General features: G+C 36.2%; 1 protein-coding gene across 1 annotated transcript in view; it reads left to right on the top strand.

The window, feature by feature from the left end:
• Positions 1-18,286, top strand: part of RYR3 (ryanodine receptor 3) — a 343,388-nt gene that overhangs the window by 185,778 nt on the left and 139,324 nt on the right. The window contains exons 41-49 of the mRNA XM_058162131.1: positions 1,862-1,991; positions 3,203-3,306; positions 4,132-4,267; positions 6,144-6,324; positions 8,145-8,253; positions 9,462-9,582; positions 13,009-13,178; positions 16,414-16,634; positions 17,925-18,015. Coding sequence (XP_058018114.1) covers positions 1,862-1,991; positions 3,203-3,306; positions 4,132-4,267; positions 6,144-6,324; positions 8,145-8,253; positions 9,462-9,582; positions 13,009-13,178; positions 16,414-16,634; positions 17,925-18,015 — 1,263 coding nt within the window. The remainder of the gene's footprint in view (positions 1-1,861; positions 1,992-3,202; positions 3,307-4,131; positions 4,268-6,143; positions 6,325-8,144; positions 8,254-9,461; positions 9,583-13,008; positions 13,179-16,413; positions 16,635-17,924; positions 18,016-18,286) is intronic.

Here is an 18,286-nt window from a genome sequence, read left to right as displayed (position 1 = left end):
TGCTGGGTTTTCACTTCTGTTACTACATACATAATAATTTAGAAATATTTTGAATTTCTCATAAATATTTGGCTAGAGAGATGACTTCTCCAAAGTCAATTCATGTTGTTGAGTAGAAGATTGGGACACAGAAGAAGGGATGCAGTGACTCAGTGGCTAAGACATTGAGCTTGTCGATCGAAAGGTCGGCAGTTCAGCGGTTTGAACAGCTAGTGCACATAACGGAGTGAGCTCCCGTTACTTGTCCCAGCTTCTGCCAACCTAGCAGTTCAAAAGCACGTAAAAATGTAAATAGAAAAATAGGGACTATCTTCGGTGGGAAGGTAACAGTGTTCTATGCACCTTTGGCAGTTAGTCATGCTGGCCACATGACCATGGGGATGTCTTCAGGCAGTGCTGGCTCTTCGGCTTTGAAATGGAGTTGAGCACTGCCCCCTAGAGTCAGGAACGACTAGCACATATGTGCAAGGGAAACCTTTACCTTTACCTTTAGAAGCTAAAGGTAAATCCAGCACTTTAATCATTACATTACGCTATTTACAGAGCAAAGAGTGAAAAGCATGTTGTACCTCCAGAATATATAATAAGGTCAGATGATACATACTTTTTTGAGAGTTCCAGTAATTGTTTATACCAATGATACAAATATTATAGCATATGAAAATAAAGGCATGTGGACCAAAGTTAGAGTTTATGCTGTAATATTTTGAATTTTGACAGTAAAAAAGAATGATAAATATAATGCATCTTTCTAATTTTCCTTAGGGAAAAAAACCCAAGTCAGAAATTAGCACAGGTTCCAGGATTCATATTTTGTGAGCACTTTAAAGCTAAGGTTTTAATAATTAAGTTTACCATAACTTTACATGCAAATGTGTATACTATACATAACCTTAACTTGTTTTTGGTGAGCTAAATAGTAAGATGATGTCACAACCAAAGAAAAAGTAACCCAAAGAAATTAAAACCATGAGATATGAAAAAGAAAACAAAGCATAACTATAGCTAGTTAACATTAACACAATCCATTATACTTTCTTTATCTTCCTATAATTGTAAAACCTTCTTACGTCAGCCTTATTCATATTTCCTATTTTTTCTTTACATTTTTACTTCCCATTTATACTGTGTTTAACTTAGTTTTTCTTCTCATGTTATGTCCTACTTATCCTTCCAAAGTAGGCATAAACACAAATACTTTAACTACTTTTGACAAATGTTGATTCTTCACAATACACAACAGATTACCCAATATCTTTTTATCCTCATGTGTACATCTTAAAAATTCTCCACCCATTCTCTCATTGGTAGTAAATATTCTTTCAAGATACATACTGTAAATTTGTGTATTTGCCACAGTTTTCTTTCTTTTATGTATACATTGAAATTGTCAATTCAATTTTCCCTGTAAAATACAACAACCTTGTTCTTTGATTAATTTTCAGTTCGGTTCTATTAATTTAGATTCATCTATTAATTAGATTCATACTAATTGTGACTTTGCATAAATATTCCCTGCAAATCATTCATTCGGCCAACAAAGTATACTTACATTCTGCAACAAGCATACTTACATTCATGTACCCAAAGAACTGTAATGTTACCAAAAGTATTCCACAAATATTCTTGAAGTTTATGGCCTGATTTGCCACTCAAAAGAGGAGGCAATTGACAGAATCCCTTGACAGAATCATTGCTGAAAATACTCTCTCTGTTGGCAATCCTAAGTAGTCTCCTGATTTTTGCACATTCTCCATTGGTATTATTAAAGTAATTGATGCAAAACAGCAGAGAAGAACATTTTGTATGAATATTTAAATAGAAAATATACAGATTATTTAACAGTGTTTTTCTTCCACAGATTGCTTTTCCTAAAATGGTAGCAAGTTGTTGTCGGTTTCTTTGCTATTTTTGCCGGATCAGTCGCCAAAACCAAAAAGCTATGTTTGAGCATTTAAGCTACTTACTTGAAAACAGCAGTGTTGGACTTGGTATGCTATTTAATTTTAATAGTCATTTGACCTAATTTGACATATCAACACTTGAGTTGATTTAGCTACATTAAATCCTAATTTAACATATTTTGCATATTGATACTCTTTTTATTTATGTAACTGGTTTGTAAGTTGTGCTGTAGGTTAAAGAATTATAAACCCTTTTACAAATCATATTGTAAAAGATATAGAGCACAATCCTATTGTGTCCACCACATTCAATGAGACTGAACCAGACACATTTGTTAGGTGGTTTTTAAGTGACTATTCAAGATTAAAACCTTACATATGAAAGATAAGGTATCTCAAGTGGGTTGAGATCTGGTCAACGTTTGGGATATTATATTGGTATTCTAATGTTATGAAACTATTACTCCAGACAAATCCTAATGTATACAGTATTAGTCAGTAAGCATACATTTATAAATCTGAAAAGAAGACTCATAGAATTCTTTGAAGTTTATATTTATTTCACATTTTTGAACCACCCATTTTTCTAATTTTATGTTTAAACTGACCTGTTTGGATATTATTCCAGAATTACAATGATGATCTGTGAACCATAATAGCTCTGGCCTCTATTAATTATCTTTTTAAAAAAGTTCTGTGTTTGCGTATCCTGGGAAAAAAAATTCAGAAAGTATTTCAGAAAGTGAAGATTATTTTATAACATTTCATAAGCAAGTATTTGCTGTTTACTGTTAGTTTCCAGCAAACACCTTCATGTGACATGTACTGTATAGTGACACAATCTATTCTTATGATGCATGTCAATTATTGTATGGGATGGGAAAGTACCAGGTAGTGCTTCTGCTTGATTCCAAAAGTATCATGCTATTTGGATGAGCACACAACATTCACAGTACTTTGCCATTGATATTTTATACCTAAGTATGCAAAGTTATGACTTTGCTTTATTATTTTATTATAATTTTATTACAATAAAACAATTAGGAACAAACCAGAAAAGTGAAAGTTGATGAATTATCTCCACTAATTAAGCCACAAAATGCTGAACTGAAAGGAAACCAACAGGCACAAGAAACAATCAGCAAGTAATGGATTCTCTCCATAAACCATGGAGAAAAAAACACAAATGTTTAAACTTTAGCTAACTGCAAAGTAACTGCTGCCCTCTGCTGTACAGTGCATGTAACTACATGCCTGATATTTTTAATTCTATACATAATCATGTCTTTTTCCTCCAGCTTCTCCTTCTATGAGAGGGTCCACTCCATTAGATGTAGCAGCTGCTTCAGTAATGGACAATAATGAGCTTGCCCTTGCATTGGAGGAGCCAGACCTAGAAAAAGTAATTATTCAACATCTTGTACAACTTTTCATTTTATCATAACTTGCTATACAATCTTGATGTTCTCTGATCTTAGTTGTCTTTCTTGCAGAATAGGTAACTCATCAGTGTTGAAACATGAAGAAGTGAGTTTTCTGGCTGTGGATTCATAGCAGCTTTTCCTCTTACATAATGGGGCTTAGTTTTTCTTAGTGTATTATTTATGTGTAGCATATTATTTATGGTTATTGACACTCAAGAATGGTCTCATTGCAGATATGTTTATTTTCCTAATTTATATTGTATTATGAAGAATCAACATGGACCCTGAGAGGGGTAGGGGGGCTCACAGGATTTGTTGAGTCCAGGCAACAAAGGGAGCTAAGTTTGTCCTGGAGATGCTCTCAAGCATTTGATCAGGGATTCCTATGTTGGTGACTATCCTTGACTGATCCCTTGGTTCATCCATTGATCTGTCAGTCCCAGTCACTTTTTGGGAAAGAAGAAAAACTTTATTTGAATTCAGTCCTTCCCGTCTGCTCATATTTTTCTCAGTTCTTGTTATGAACTCCTTTTTTGTCCCCACAGCTGTAACTATTTTTATGTCTGCTAGTAAATTTGTAGAAATCAGTTTCTTCTGAAAGCAATTGCCTTGCTTATCAGTTAAAATGTTTATCTCCAGAGAAATTGGTTCCTTATGTTCTTTATATTTTTGGAAGTTTAAAATACATGTTTCTTCATGCATCCCCCCCCCCATTCACACATATCAATATGTTGTTTTAGCTCACTTTGATTTTGATTGCTTAGAACAAAGACTAAAATGATATTCATGTTTGTATTGAACAGGTTGTAACCTACTTGGCAGGCTGCGGTCTTCAGAGCTGCCAAATGCTTTTAGCAGCCGGATACCCTGATATTGGTTGGAATCCCATAGAGGGTGAACGGTATCTCTCATTCTTAAGATTTGCTGTCTTTGTTAATGGTAATTTATTTATTTATTTATTTGATTTATATTACATCTTTCTGTTTAAATTTAATGTAGACACCCAAGGCATTTAAGCATAAATATTGAATTGACATGAGTTAGGACTGCATTGCTGAGATTTAATTTTTTGACTTATCCCTGCACAGCAGAGTGAGAGCTGAAACTACTTTAATAGTGTATATAACATCAGGCTGTATAGAAACATTTGCAAATGTATACTAAAAGCTTTTGTTGCTCTAGAGCAGGGGTATCAAACTCAAATTTCATTGAGGGCTGCATCAGGGTTGTGTTTGATCTGCCCGGGTGTGTGTGTGGCCAGGGGGCATGGCCAGCTTGACATCACTCATGTCAGGGGCACCTGTGGTGGCCTGAGCGCTCTGCCAGTGAAAATAGGCTCTCAAGCTCCATTTCCGGCTGCAACGGAGCCGCCTCCTGCAATCCTCTGCCAGCGAAAACAGAGCCCGCGAGGGCTGTGCATGGCCCTCCCGAGCTCTGTTTTTACTGGCAGAGGCACTGTGGACTGGTTCTTCACTGTTTCTAGGGCTGTCCCACAGGCCAGATCTAAGCACCCTGCAGGCCAGATGCGGGCTGTGGACCTTGAGTTTGACACCTCTGCTCTACAGAATAATCTACTCTATATGACATATACTTTTACAAATTAGAATCCATTTCATTGCACCATGTATATAAATATACACATGGCAGAGAAGAATAATGTTTGGCCAGTTAGGTAAGAGAGGATTTAAATGCAGATAGTAATAATATAAAGGTTAGATGGGTGTAAAACAATTACAGTGGCCTCTGGACTGTAATGGTGCAGTCTGTTTGCAAGCACACAGGTGTCTAACTGTCTGGCAGACTGAACCTCTGACTCCTATGGGGAGATTCTTACATCGGTCACCCACAACCTCCCTACACCCTTCCCATCTCCAGGATAAGGATATTAGTATTCTGTTATCACACATTCTATTTCAGCACAAGGTCCTTTTTGTGTTAATTTTAACTTGATGGGCTGCAATTTACTTTGCTTTCTCAGAGGCCAGTGTGATGCCTGATACTGTTTCCAATTCCAATTTACAGATTCTTAGAATAAAAAAAATTCTAAGGTAGACTTCCGCTTGGTAGACTTTCTCGCTGGGTGCTAATTTATGGCACTCCGCACTGGATATGGTAAAAGCCGGTGAAAACAGCAACGAACAGCTGTTCCCGGCTTCAATTTCCCTCTCTGGTTGAAAGAGAGAGAAAGAGCAGGGGGGGAGAGTGGTAGATTCCCCTAGGGGCTTTGTTTTTGTTATGCAAAGTCCCGAAAGGTCGAATCCCATTGAATCCTCCTTTAATCTCCAGTATTCAGTGCGCTTCTGCAAAAGCAGGAAAAGAAGGTGTCCACTTCTGCTAACAATTGATTTCTTTTTGTGGATTTCTATAAGCAGACAGAAGAAGCATGAGTGAACAATTATTGATTTGCAAGTATTTTTGACTTTCTGACTTCCACCTTCTTTAAAAAGAGAATTTTTTTCCCCCCTTCCTTTAATTGTTTAAAATGGCGTTTGAGAGCAACTGAAAGTAGAGCGATAAAGGGAAGGGAAAGGAAAGGAGCCTTGCTGCGAAATCGAAACTGAAAAAAATTCTAAGGTTATTCTATGGTTTTCAATATTCTTCCGCTTCAGTTTCTTTTCGGAAAATCCAGGTTCTTTCTCCTTCCCACCATAGAATAAAATATATGCATAGATCTCAGAGTTTAATAGTACAGTCTTATGGGCAAAAATTTGAAGACACTGCAAAGATTACCAAGATGTAATTTTCACTTGGATCTTTTGTATTTGGGTTTATATTTTGTTCAGATAACTGTATTCTGTATTTTGTCGGTTTCCAGGTGAAAGTGTTGAAGAAAATGCCTGTGTTCTTGTTAAGCTTCTTATTCGACGGCCGGAGTGTTTTGGTCCTGCTCTCAGAGGAGAAGGAGGAAATGGTCTGTTAGCTGCAATGCAAGAAGCAATTAAAATTTCTGAGAACCCAGCTCTAGATCTTACTGCTCAGGGTTGTAAGAGAAAATTGTAAGTGAATGTTATCAGAAGGATAACAAACTAGGATAAAGAGTAATCTTAAATAGAAATGCCAGAAGTGCCTTATCAGTGCCAGCTGCTCCATAGGATTTCAAACAGGAATGTTTCCCAGCAGTGGCAAGAGTTTGATTTGGCAGCTTTCATGCTCTACATATGTCTTTCTGCTAATCAGTTTTTTGTAATTCAGAATCTAAAAATCTGGTGTAGCAGTAATTCTTCTGGCAATACCGAGATGAAGTCAGAATGCATTTCTTCAGTGTTTTCATCCACTCATCTGCCTTATGTAGCTGAATATATTGTTGAGATAAATTTTGACAAATACAACTGCAGCGATAATTGCACAAGATTACTTTAGTTATAGTTTATTTATCTTTATTCATAGCATACCTCAAATTATCCGTAAAATTTAAGGTTTCTTCAAAAGCCAGAAAGTAATAAAAAGCATTAGATTATATTGTATGCATTTTCAGTTATGATTGAACAAACTGTCCATCGGATTAGACTGAATTTGGCATTTTTAATCTACCTGTTGAGTCCTTCTCAAGGACCAGAGATAGGCAGACATTGTTTGATGATGTTAGAGCTATTGTTGCAGGATGTAAACTGTTCCAAATAAGGCTGCCTTTTGCAACTGACTGAGGATAATTTTTCAATGCCAATAGTTTTCATGTGGTACTCTAGATGTTTTGGGATTGCACCCATGGCACCTGGTGCTATCTTTGCTTTCTTTTTGCCGCAGTCATTTTTATATCTTTGCAATGGGTAAGAACCTTTTTCTTATCATTACAGTACTTTAATTAGTTGCCTGCTATGTGAGAATAATTAAAAATATGACGGAAATAATGTTTGAATTTCTGCACTGATAACGATGTCCAACTACAGTTCAACAGATATTTTATGTAGAATTTTCTTTATCTCCTATATGAGACAAGTACTGCAATGAAATATCTATAAGGGTTAATAGGATTTAAAGCACTCTGTTTCTGCTACGGTCTCTCTCATTTTGGTTAATTAGAGAGGGAGAAAGCTGACATTTTCCTTTTTTCTATTATTGAAAAAGATTTTCTTTATAATCTATCTAAACATGATTAAACTAGTTTAGCAAAACTCTAAAAGCAGGCAGCTGTGTTTTTTAAGAAAAGTTGCTTAGAGAAAGGATATATTAGTATGAAAACCAATTAGAGTACATTCTCTTCTCGTACACCTGCTACTTCTCCACACAAATGATCTTCACCAGATACTGTTATAATATCTGAAAAATATATTATAATTACGTAAATTAGCTGGAAAAAGCAGCTGGGAGAGTAAAGGAATAAACCTATAATGGAAAGAGAGAAATTAAAACATAGCATTGAATGTATATCAGTCCTTTCCACAATAATTTCCTTCTTTTTTTCCCTCCCTCTTCCTTTTAAAGGCTATTAAGCATTCAGTACACATATATGTACTGTATGTAAGGTTTAATTACTTTTAGAAAAAATATATCTATACCAGACTACTAAAATAATTCCTCCTAAGAATTTACCAGTATATGAACTACTATAGGGAAGCATAGCAGAAATTTCATATATTCTATTTACTTTATGAAAGCTCTAAAGAAACGGAATCAATTTTAGTTTAACATTTTGTATTTGTAACAATTTGCTGTTTAGTTAACATTACAAAAACCCATGAAAAGTATACAATATAAGGTAGCAAATAAGTTGAACTGCTTACATTAAAGAAAACAAATTGCTTAAAAACATAACTACTTTTGAATTTTCTAAATAACCTCAGTATTTATTTGTGGCTACATGATTTCTTTTCACTAGTCTAGAAGAAGATGAGGAAGAGGAAGAAATTGTCCACATGGGCAATGCAATAATGTCTTTCTATTCAGCTCTTATAGATTTGCTTGGCCGCTGTGCACCAGAACTCCATGTAAGTAGCCTTGTTATATCTGTAGGAACAGGAAATCTAACACATGAATTTTCTAAATCATCAATCCATGAATTATTTCAGTTCACGCCTACCTTCAGTGGTGGATCATTCATACTCCATAAATATAAATTTATAATTTTGGTAGAAGAAGAAATGAATTCTATCAAATTGAGATCTGTAAATCGGTAAGATGCAGTAATGGAAAGAATTAGGAATTAGAAGGAATAAGGTATAAGGAAAATAACTCAAATGCATTTTAAGAAAATGCACCATTCTGGCCTGACTGGTAATGTAATGGATGTAATACATGGGAGAAGTTCTGGATTTCTTCATCAGAACAGAAACATTTAAATCTTGTTGATGTGACCACTAACCTATCTTCATTTACTGAATAAAAAACAAAGTGGCTAGGTTTAGGGATGAATGGAAGCAATTCTAGCAAAGATCTGTTAGATAAGGGGACTTGATGCACATGGAGCTTTTATATATTTACTTATTTGTTAGGCAGCTTTTCTCCAGGAGTTAATGTTACTCCACACTCTTTCCTTCTTCATTTAGTGTGTTTGTTTGTTTGTTTGTTTAGTATATGGCATCTTCATTTAGTACATATATGTACTCAATAAAGAATAGGGAACATGGCATAGTTCATATGTTGATGAACGTAATTCTTACTAACCCCAAGTAGCAAGGCTGATAGTGGGAAATACTCTGAATTATAATAAAGTAACTCTGGAAGGCCACAACTATGTCTTTTCCTATCTCGTTTTACTGCAGTCAACTGCCGCCCCCAGCAAAATTTTCAATTGTTCCTATTGCTCTTTGTTGCATATATCAGTATATAGGAGTAATTTTAAGCCATAGAAATATTCTTTCAATATCACTATTAAAATAAGCCCCTATATTTAAGAAAGGGATCTTAATTCAGTGAAAATCAGAGTGAGAATGAAGACATGTTCTACTTTATTGATACAAAAAAGAAAAATGAACTTAAATTTAAGTGGATCTTCCTAAAATGGATTTAAGGTAGAAAAATCTGCCTCAGCTGCCATATTCTCAGTAAATCTAAAAAAATTTAATCACTGGAGGGAAAAAAAACTCAGTTGCTTTTAGGGTAAATAAAAGAAATATTTTTATCCCTTAGTGTTCTTGAAAAAAATAAGAAAATGTTTTTGTGAAGATAAGAAAAATAATATAACATTCTTTTACAGCTTATCCAAACTGGGAAAGGTGAAGCTATTAGAATACGGTCAATTTTGCGTTCCCTTGTGCCAACAGAAGATTTAGTTGGGATTATAAGTATTCCATTAAAACTACCAACAATAAACAAAGGTAACTACGAAAATCATTCTAACTCTCGAGTTGGGATGGAAAATCAAAGCGGCAGATTGCTTTGTTTGATCTTGTTCAGATACTCTCCTTTAAAAGCTTATGCCTAGATTTGTAAAGTATTTTCAGTTTCTCTTGCAGTTGTATTAATTTTATCATATTATAATTATATGCCAATAATTTTGCTTATGGAGATTCTAAGTCATCCAGGTCATGGTTGTCCCAAAGGTGCTTTTTTCAATAGGCAACTAGACTTTCTGGTTTTTCTTTGAAGACATTTTGCTTCTCATCCAAGCTTCTCATTCAGCTCTGATTGGATGGTGGAGAATGGAAGGATTCTTCTATTTCCCCTTCATCCATTCCTTCCATTCCCCATTATCCAGTCAGAGCTGAAGAAGCTTCTTAGATGAGAAGCTAAATGTCTTCAAAGAAAAATCAGAAAGTCCAGTTGCATCTTGAAAAAAGTACCTCTGGGATGCCAATAATTTGAAATGAATAAGAATCTGAAACATTACAAAATGAATTTAAATTATATTTAACCAGCTTGCTATATAAATTATATAATACAGCTAACATTTCTTTTACATAAACTCAAGGATGAAATGCTACCAGTTCGGGCCGGTTCGCCTGAACTGGTAGTAAAAAATGTTTTAAAAAGTAAAAAAAAAAAAGTTCCGATGAGCACGCATCGCTCAGCTGATCTTCGGAAGTTTTTTTTTTTTTTTACTTTTTAAAGCATTTTTTTACTACCAATTCTCCGGAAAATGTTAAAAATGCTTTAAAAAGTAAAAAAAAAGGCAGGAAATCCAAAAGTTTGGCATGGAATGCACATGCACACGCAGCGTGCATCTTGTGTGCACTTTACACATGTGCAGCGAGCATCTGGTATGCATTGTGCAAGTGAGCGCACAGCACGCATCTGGTGTGCACTGGGCATGCGCAAGCAGCGAACCTGTGGCGACCGGCGGATTTCACCACTGCATAAATTACTCCTTGATTATGTAATTGCCCTATATCCCAAGCCATGGTCTATGTAGAACTATATTTGGAACATTCTAGACTATTTATTTATTTATTTATTTATTTATTCATTTAATTAATTTATATTGCCCCTTATTCATCCTAGCAACTTTGCCTCTTAATGTCTTCATTTTCAGCTATCAGTTCTGTAGAGATCTTTTTTTGGGGGGGGGGGACAGAGGTTATTAATTTTAAAATGTCAGCTCAGTGTAAATGATGGTAGATGACAGAGTACATTTTATAGAAGTGTGGGAATCATTCATAGGAGTGTTGCACTTTAATAATAATCCCAATAGAATGTATATTGTGTGTGTGTGTGTGTGTGTGTGTGTGTGTAGTATATATTGTATATTCTGTATATTGAAGTTCTTGAAGGGACTATGCCAAGTCTACAATATAATGTGATATCTTGACACTTGGAACAGCAGGTTTGGAGAGGCATTTTGGTGTCCTAGGGAAGCAACTGTCTGAACAATTGATATACCATATTTTTCAGAGTATAAGACGCACTCCCCGCCCCCAAAGAGGGTGGAAATGTTGGTGCATCTTATACACTGAATATAGCCATTTTTGACCTCACGAAGCCCTGCCCCGCTTATCCCATTTTTGTTAAAAATAGGCCTGTTTTTCACAAAAGCGGGGTCCGCAGAGGGTTTGGGAGGCCTGCAGAGTGCTCCTGGGGGCTGGGGAGGGAAAAATGGGCAGTCTAACTACTGTGTCACCGAGGCTCTAGTACTTCTGGCTGGAATGCATTTTAGAAGTTTATTCTAACTTATTCCCATCATGATTTCTACCCACACTTCTTGGAATTGTAAAGATATAAAATAAATAAATTCCATAGAACATATAGAGGCCATAATGCAATGAAGTAAAATTGTACTTTGGTGAATTTATTGCATTATTGATAATGCAATGAAGTAAAACTGTACTTTGATGAATTTATTGAACCAATACCTATAGTACACCACAGTTTACTTTAATCCTGAATATCTGTTTTGTGTTTTGGGATCTGGCTTTCTTTCTTTCTTTCTTTCTTTCTTTCTTTCTTTCTTTCTTTCTTTCTTTCTTTCTTTCTTTCTTTCTTTCTTTCTTTCTTTCTTAACTGCCCATCTCCCTCAGACAGGTGCTCTAGGTGATGCAGAATGTTGACAGTGTCCATAGGAACAAACAGACCACCATCTGAAAAATCCTTGATTTGTCTTCCTGTTTTTCAAACACGATCATAAACAACAAAAAAGAGATTGCTGCTTTTTATATCATAAAATAATAACAGGTTTTCAAGGTGGAAGAGCTATTATTTATGTAGTTGAAAATAACACATCATGCAGACATAAGATATCAGAAGAATAGAGGAAATTGTAAGGTCTGCCAAATATATAAAAAATATTAGGGCCTGTAAAGGGGGGGGGGTTGCAAACAGGCAAAAAAGCATACAATTAAACCAAGATGATAAAAGTATAGAATAACATATTTGACTCCTGAACTGGATAACTCAAGAGTGCAACATTTTGTTAGATTTATGTCCTAAAGCCAATTCAAACTATTGTTTGGTCATCTGTTCTGTTTCCTCATTCTTGGTATAAGATAGTGCTTGTCTACTGACAAACAAAAACTGCTTTTTATTAACCATTTATTAACACTTTAAGACTTCAGAAGCCCCAACTTATTTCTCTGTATATATTTAAGTTTAGGTTATTTTCATATAATTTAGATTTCAAAGATTTTACAATAGGACCATGAAGTGGATCTGTGAATTTGAATTTAGACTACTGTACTTTGGTCTTTCTGGTTTCGCTAAACCGGGGTGCCAAACTCAATTTCATTGAGGTCCGCCTCAGGGTTGTGTTTGACCTCAGAGGTCTGGGGGTGAGCGTGACCATGGTGGGCATGGCCAGTTCGATGCCACTTGTGTCAGGGGCACCCATGGTGGCCAAGTGCTAAGGCAGGACTTCCTTGAGACCCCCCCCTCTTATTATAATCTTCTTCCTTCCTTCCTTCCTTCCTTCCTTCCTTCCTTCCCTTCTTTTTCCTTCCCTCTTCATTCTTCGTGCATGGCCCCCCGCAGCTGTGACAGCCCTTTATCAGAGAAAATGGAGCTTGGACCCTCCCAAGCTCCTTTTTCACAGGCAGAGGCACTGCAGGCCAGTCCTTTGCTGTGTCCAGGCGGGCCCCACAGGCCAGATCTAAGCACTCTGTGGGCTGGATTCGGCCCGCAGGCCTTGAGTTTTACACCCCTGCTCTAAACTCAAGGTAAGTGAATGTTGAAATAATGACAGCCTTAAATAAGTGAATATCAGCCCAGCATTACATTTTCACTTGTTTGCGGACAGAAGCTGTATACAGCTAAATTGAATAAACGTAGAGCAATATTTGTACTGAGATAATGGCTCTTTTTTTTTTTTTGGTCAGATGGAACAGTCACTGAGCCAAATATGTCTGCAACTTTCTGTCCTGACCACAAAGCACCCATGGTGCTTTTTCTAGATCGTGTCTATGGTATAAAGGACCAAACCTTCCTCCTGCACCTTCTGGAAGTTGGATTTTTACCAGATTTAAGGGCATGTGCTTCATTGGATACAGCTGAGTACTGTTTGCTATTATTCTCTAACTGTATTAAGGAGATTTGCTTCGTGGTAGTATTGGAATTTAGCTAAGCGCTATAATTTATTTTCTGCAATGTAATATTAAGAGTTTGCATGAACATTATCAGCAGTTTATAAATTTAAATAAACTGTGAACTGCCTTTTATTATAAACTACTCAAGGCTTACCAAAGCATTAATGAAACAAAGCATTAATAAACAATGATAAAGAAGATAGTTAACATAAAAATCAAACTCTACCACTGAGAACAGCATCATTAAAGATCTGACTCAGGCCAAGGTAAATATATAAGTGATGATAGACAACTGGTAGGCTGCATATCTACCCATCTGCCTGTCTTTTGTCATACATATTAGTTGTAATAAATGATTAGTGGTATAAGAATAAATTAAAAGCCCCATAACAGCCATAAAATCTGTAACTACAAAAATTGTAGCCCTAGCTAAAAAAAAAAATACATTGAAATTATCAGGCTTCAAAACTCATTGTACTTGAATCTACCCTGGGACCTTTCTAATGTTTTTTCTCCTGCATAATCATGCTAGAAAAGTCCACTGTGGTTAGTGTAATATTTATTCATATTAGTCTTTTCTGAAATGGTTGGTATTAGCGTTCATTTACTGATTTGATTAAATTCAATCAGAATAGGGACTAGTCCAACCCCCTGCTCAAGCAAGAGACACTATACCATTTCAGATAAGCGACTGTCCAGTTTCTTCTTAAAAACGTCCGGTGATGAAGCACCACAGCTTCTGACAGCAAACCTGGTTAATTGTCCTCACTGTTAGGAAGCTTCTTCTCAATTCCAGGTTGCTTCTCTCCTTGATTATTTTCTATCCATTGTTTCTTGTCCTGCCCTCTGGTGCTTTGGAAAATAAGTTTGTGGCAGCCTCTCAAATACTGGAATGCTGCTATCATGTCCCCCCCTTGGTCCTTTTTTTCCTCTAGACTAGCCAAACCCAAATCCTGCAATCGTTCTTCATAGGTTTTAGTCTTCAGGGCTTTAATCGTCTTAGTTGCTCTTCTCTGCACTTTTTCCAAAGTTTCATTTTAATTTTAATTTCTCATATAGTGCCTCTGGGAGGGTTTGAGAGCACATGAAAACAACTAAAAACCTGGCTTGGGCAGTTGACTTTACCCCCTTAGCTGGCCCTAAGGGAGATCTAGGGTATCTGAAGAGTTATCTTGCCCCAGTAGAACTAGCCCATCCCACTTGCTCCAGCAGAAGAGGCCTCCTGCAGACCCCATTGGTTAAGGAATTCTGGCTGGCAGTATCAAGCAGAAGAACCTTTCCTGCTGTGGCCCCCATTCTAGGGAACGTTCAGCCACCAGAGGTGAGAATTGTTCCCGTCCTTTTGGCCTTCTGGAAGGGCATTAAAATCTGGTATTGCTGGTTGGTTTGGAACCCTGAAGGGGACATACTCTGCTGGAGGTGATTGAGAGGGTAAAAAGAATATCTTATCCCTGTACTGTCTGTCTCCTTGGTTTCAGATTTTTATATAACTCTTCTTAATTTTAATTGTTTTTACATTTATCTTTTACTCCTTGTAAGCTGCCCAGTCATCTGATCAGTGAGATGGGCAACATATGAATAAAATAAATAAAATAAATCAACAAAAGTAAACAACAGTATATCAACTCTCAATCCATAATATGCACATTTAAATGGCTGCTGTAGGTAATACACAATGCAAAATTATTTTAAAAACTCCACCATCTTATGGGCCCAGACTAACTTCCCAGTCCCTAATCCAGGAACATAGTGGATGTTTATAACCTGCAGGATATAACCAATTATGTTATAATTTTACTATGGTATTACATTTATACTGTTATATTTTAATCTTCTTACTGCTGGTATGTCTACATGATGCTCAGAATCAGACATAATTGGAAGGACATATCATACAGATGATAGATAGATAGATAATAGCCAGCTAGAAAGAAAGAAAGAAAGAAAGAAAGAAAGAAAGAAAGAAAGAAAGAAAGAAAGAAAGAAAGAAAGAAAGAAAGAAAGAAAGAAAGAAAGAATTGACTCACTAAATACAGTAAAGATTAACTTCAGGATGAAAGAAAAGAATGAAGGAAGAAATTGAGTGTTGTTGTTTTTTTGTTTTAAGCTACAGTAGACTGCTCTATGGATGCATTACTTGTAGATTGAGTATCTGCGTGTTGTAATACATATAAAAGTAAAAACCACAAGGGAAAATACAGAGAGTAAAAAAGAATCGTAATGAAAAAAGCAAATAGAAAAACAATCTAAAAAAAGAAAATGTTAAAGAAGCAGCTTTCCAATATTCTTGACAGTGTTATGGATAGATAAAACATTTCAGGTTGTAAGAACATCTTTTTTCAGGAGGAAATGAAAGACTGGTAAAAAGTACACACTTTAGCTTTGATGATGCTGTCTCCTATATCAAGCTAACAACCTGTTCTGTTTCCCTCCCCCAATACTCCCAACAAAGAGTCAGTCAAAGGTCTCCTTTTCTAATTTATTTACATAGATAAATGTCCTGGCCACGTCTACCCCCGGGCCTGCCAAGTTTCTGGAGATAACGAGGAAATTATAGATAAGGCCAGAATTACTCACGAATATATTCTTCCCTCCATTGATACAGTTTGCCCGCGCAAATTCATTGCTTTGTCCAAGACAAAAAACCAGGAAGTCCCGCCTCCTATTTATAGTCTCTGCAGATGTCACTGCATGACCATCATTCCTTGGCTTTATCCCAACGCTTCCTCTGCTGCGCGTGCCGGTCACGTCTGCGCAGTCTTGCATCACTCCAAAACTGTTCTTGGGGCGTTGCCAAATCAGAAAAAGGCTCGAGAGAATCAGGCCTTGCCAACCCCTCCTCCTCCCTTTGAGTGGGTGCCAGGGAGGGAGAGGGCCCAAGAGAAGCAGGGCTTGCCAGGTCTTCTCCCTCACTTTCTGAATCATCCGAGTCCAGGAGTCCGGGTCCAGGAACCTGGGTCACCACACAACCCTTTCGCTCTATAGTATATTCTGGAAGTTCATTGACATCTGTGCTTTTTCCAGACTATAAAAATAAGAGAGGCAAGAGCTTTCATCAACATGCATTCACATATCTGGCCTGAAGGTCTTAAGCTATTGTGCGGTCCTCTGAGAAAAATTATGCTCAGAGTATTCAATAATAAAATAGAATATATATTAATCAGGTAGTAACTATATTAATGTGTATCTTTTATGCAGATTTCTCTAAGTACCACCGAGACAGCTCTTGCTCTAAATAGATATATTTGCACAGCTGTGTTTCCATTACTCACACGGTGTGCTTCTCTCTTTTTGGGATCTGAGCATTACATCTCGCTGATTGATTCCACTCTTCATACAATATATCGTCTGTCCAAAGGGCGCTCTCTGACAAAAGCACAAAGAGACACAATTGAAGAATGCTTGCTTGCTATCTGCCAGTAAGTATTTACATACAGTCTTCTTCTATTTCTTGTGGAAATAATATCTCTAATATAATTGATGTGACATTCATTGAGAGCGAAAACGAGTTACCTACCCAGAAACTTAGAACAGAATTTGTGCCAGCAAAGCGAGTACAAGAGAAGGCTATATAACAGGTGGTCCTTGACTTACACCAGTTCATTTAGTGACCATTCAAAGTTACAACAGCACTGAAAAAAGTGACTTATGACCGTTTTTCACACTTACGACTGTTGCAACATCCGTAGGGTCATCTGATCAAAATTCAGATGCTTGGCAACTGGTTCATATTTATGACCGTTGATGTGTCCCAAGATCATATGATCCCCTTTCCTCCTGACAAGCAAAGTCAATGGGGAAGACAGGTTCACTTAAAAACCAGGTTACTAACTTAACCAGTGCAATGATTCACTTAACAACTGAGGCAAGCAAGGTTATAAAATGGGGAAAAATTCACTTAACAAATGTCTCACTTAACAACAGAAATTTTGGATTCAATTGTGGTCGTAAGTCAAGGACTGCCAATATAAGGGAACAAGGCAGATTTAATTCACTTTGCCTATCTTCATGACAGAGTATGAACCAAGTTAGCTTTAAATAACACATGTTCATCCCCAAATAAAGTAGTATATTCTGTCACCTTAAAAAAATCTATTAAATGCAGAAAGTGCACTTTGGGGGTGGAAAAAAAGCAAAAGTTTTTATCCAATTTACACATCCATTCTTTCTATGTGTTTGATTTAAGAGCAATATCAATTAACTGAGCCGTAATTGAGCATATTTTAATAAAAAACAATGATTTTGAAAAATAAATGGGATTTCAGATCTAAATTCCTGATATTTCACACTTTGCTGTAATATCATTATTGAACAATATTCTAGCCTAGAAATACTCAATTATCGTAGTGATTGTAGAATATAAATGATTAGTATCCTTTTTTGTAATTAGGAGCCACGTTTTTCTTTCAAGAAAATTTTCAGCTTTTGGGGCCACAGGAAATATGGGCTAAGGATATGGTGAAATCACTGGTATATGAGATCAGTCATCACTTTTTGCTTGCTTAATAATACTGTAAAGATCTAAAAAGAAGCATTTGCATTATATATGGTCTAATAAAGTTTTCTATCAATTCTGCCTTTTTGTTGAAATGAATCTTTTAGACAGCCTTTTTTTTATCAAGTATATCCTGCATTTCAGCTGATCCTGTAAATGCCTTGCATATTCATTAAAAAATTGAAATTATAGTGAACTTCTTTTTTAATTATAGCCACTTACGGCCTTCGATGCTACAACAACTTCTACGGCGATTAGTTTTTGATGTACCTTTACTTAATGAATACTGTAAAATGTCATTAAAGGTCAGTATTTCTATTTCTGTTATGGCATTAAATATTTCAGTACCGTGAGTGCCTTTATCCTGCTCGTCCCTATCTCCTGAAGTAAAATCAGCTCTGCCCATCCATTCCAGTTCAATTCACTTTCTGTCCAGGAATGTTTGTTAATTTCTTTTCTCCACAAATTAAATATCATATTCAGAAAGTGGAGCACATCAGAATCATCACAAGTTCAATACTAATAGAAAAATTCTTTTTATTTAGACAAAGAAATCAACATGCAGAAGCTCTATTT

The sequence above is a fragment of the Ahaetulla prasina genome, chromosome 1 (assembly GCF_028640845.1).
Source record: "Ahaetulla prasina isolate Xishuangbanna chromosome 1, ASM2864084v1, whole genome shotgun sequence".
Taxonomy (NCBI): Eukaryota; Metazoa; Chordata; class Lepidosauria; order Squamata; family Colubridae; genus Ahaetulla; species Ahaetulla prasina.
This window is presented reverse-complemented; position numbering and strand designations above follow the sequence as displayed.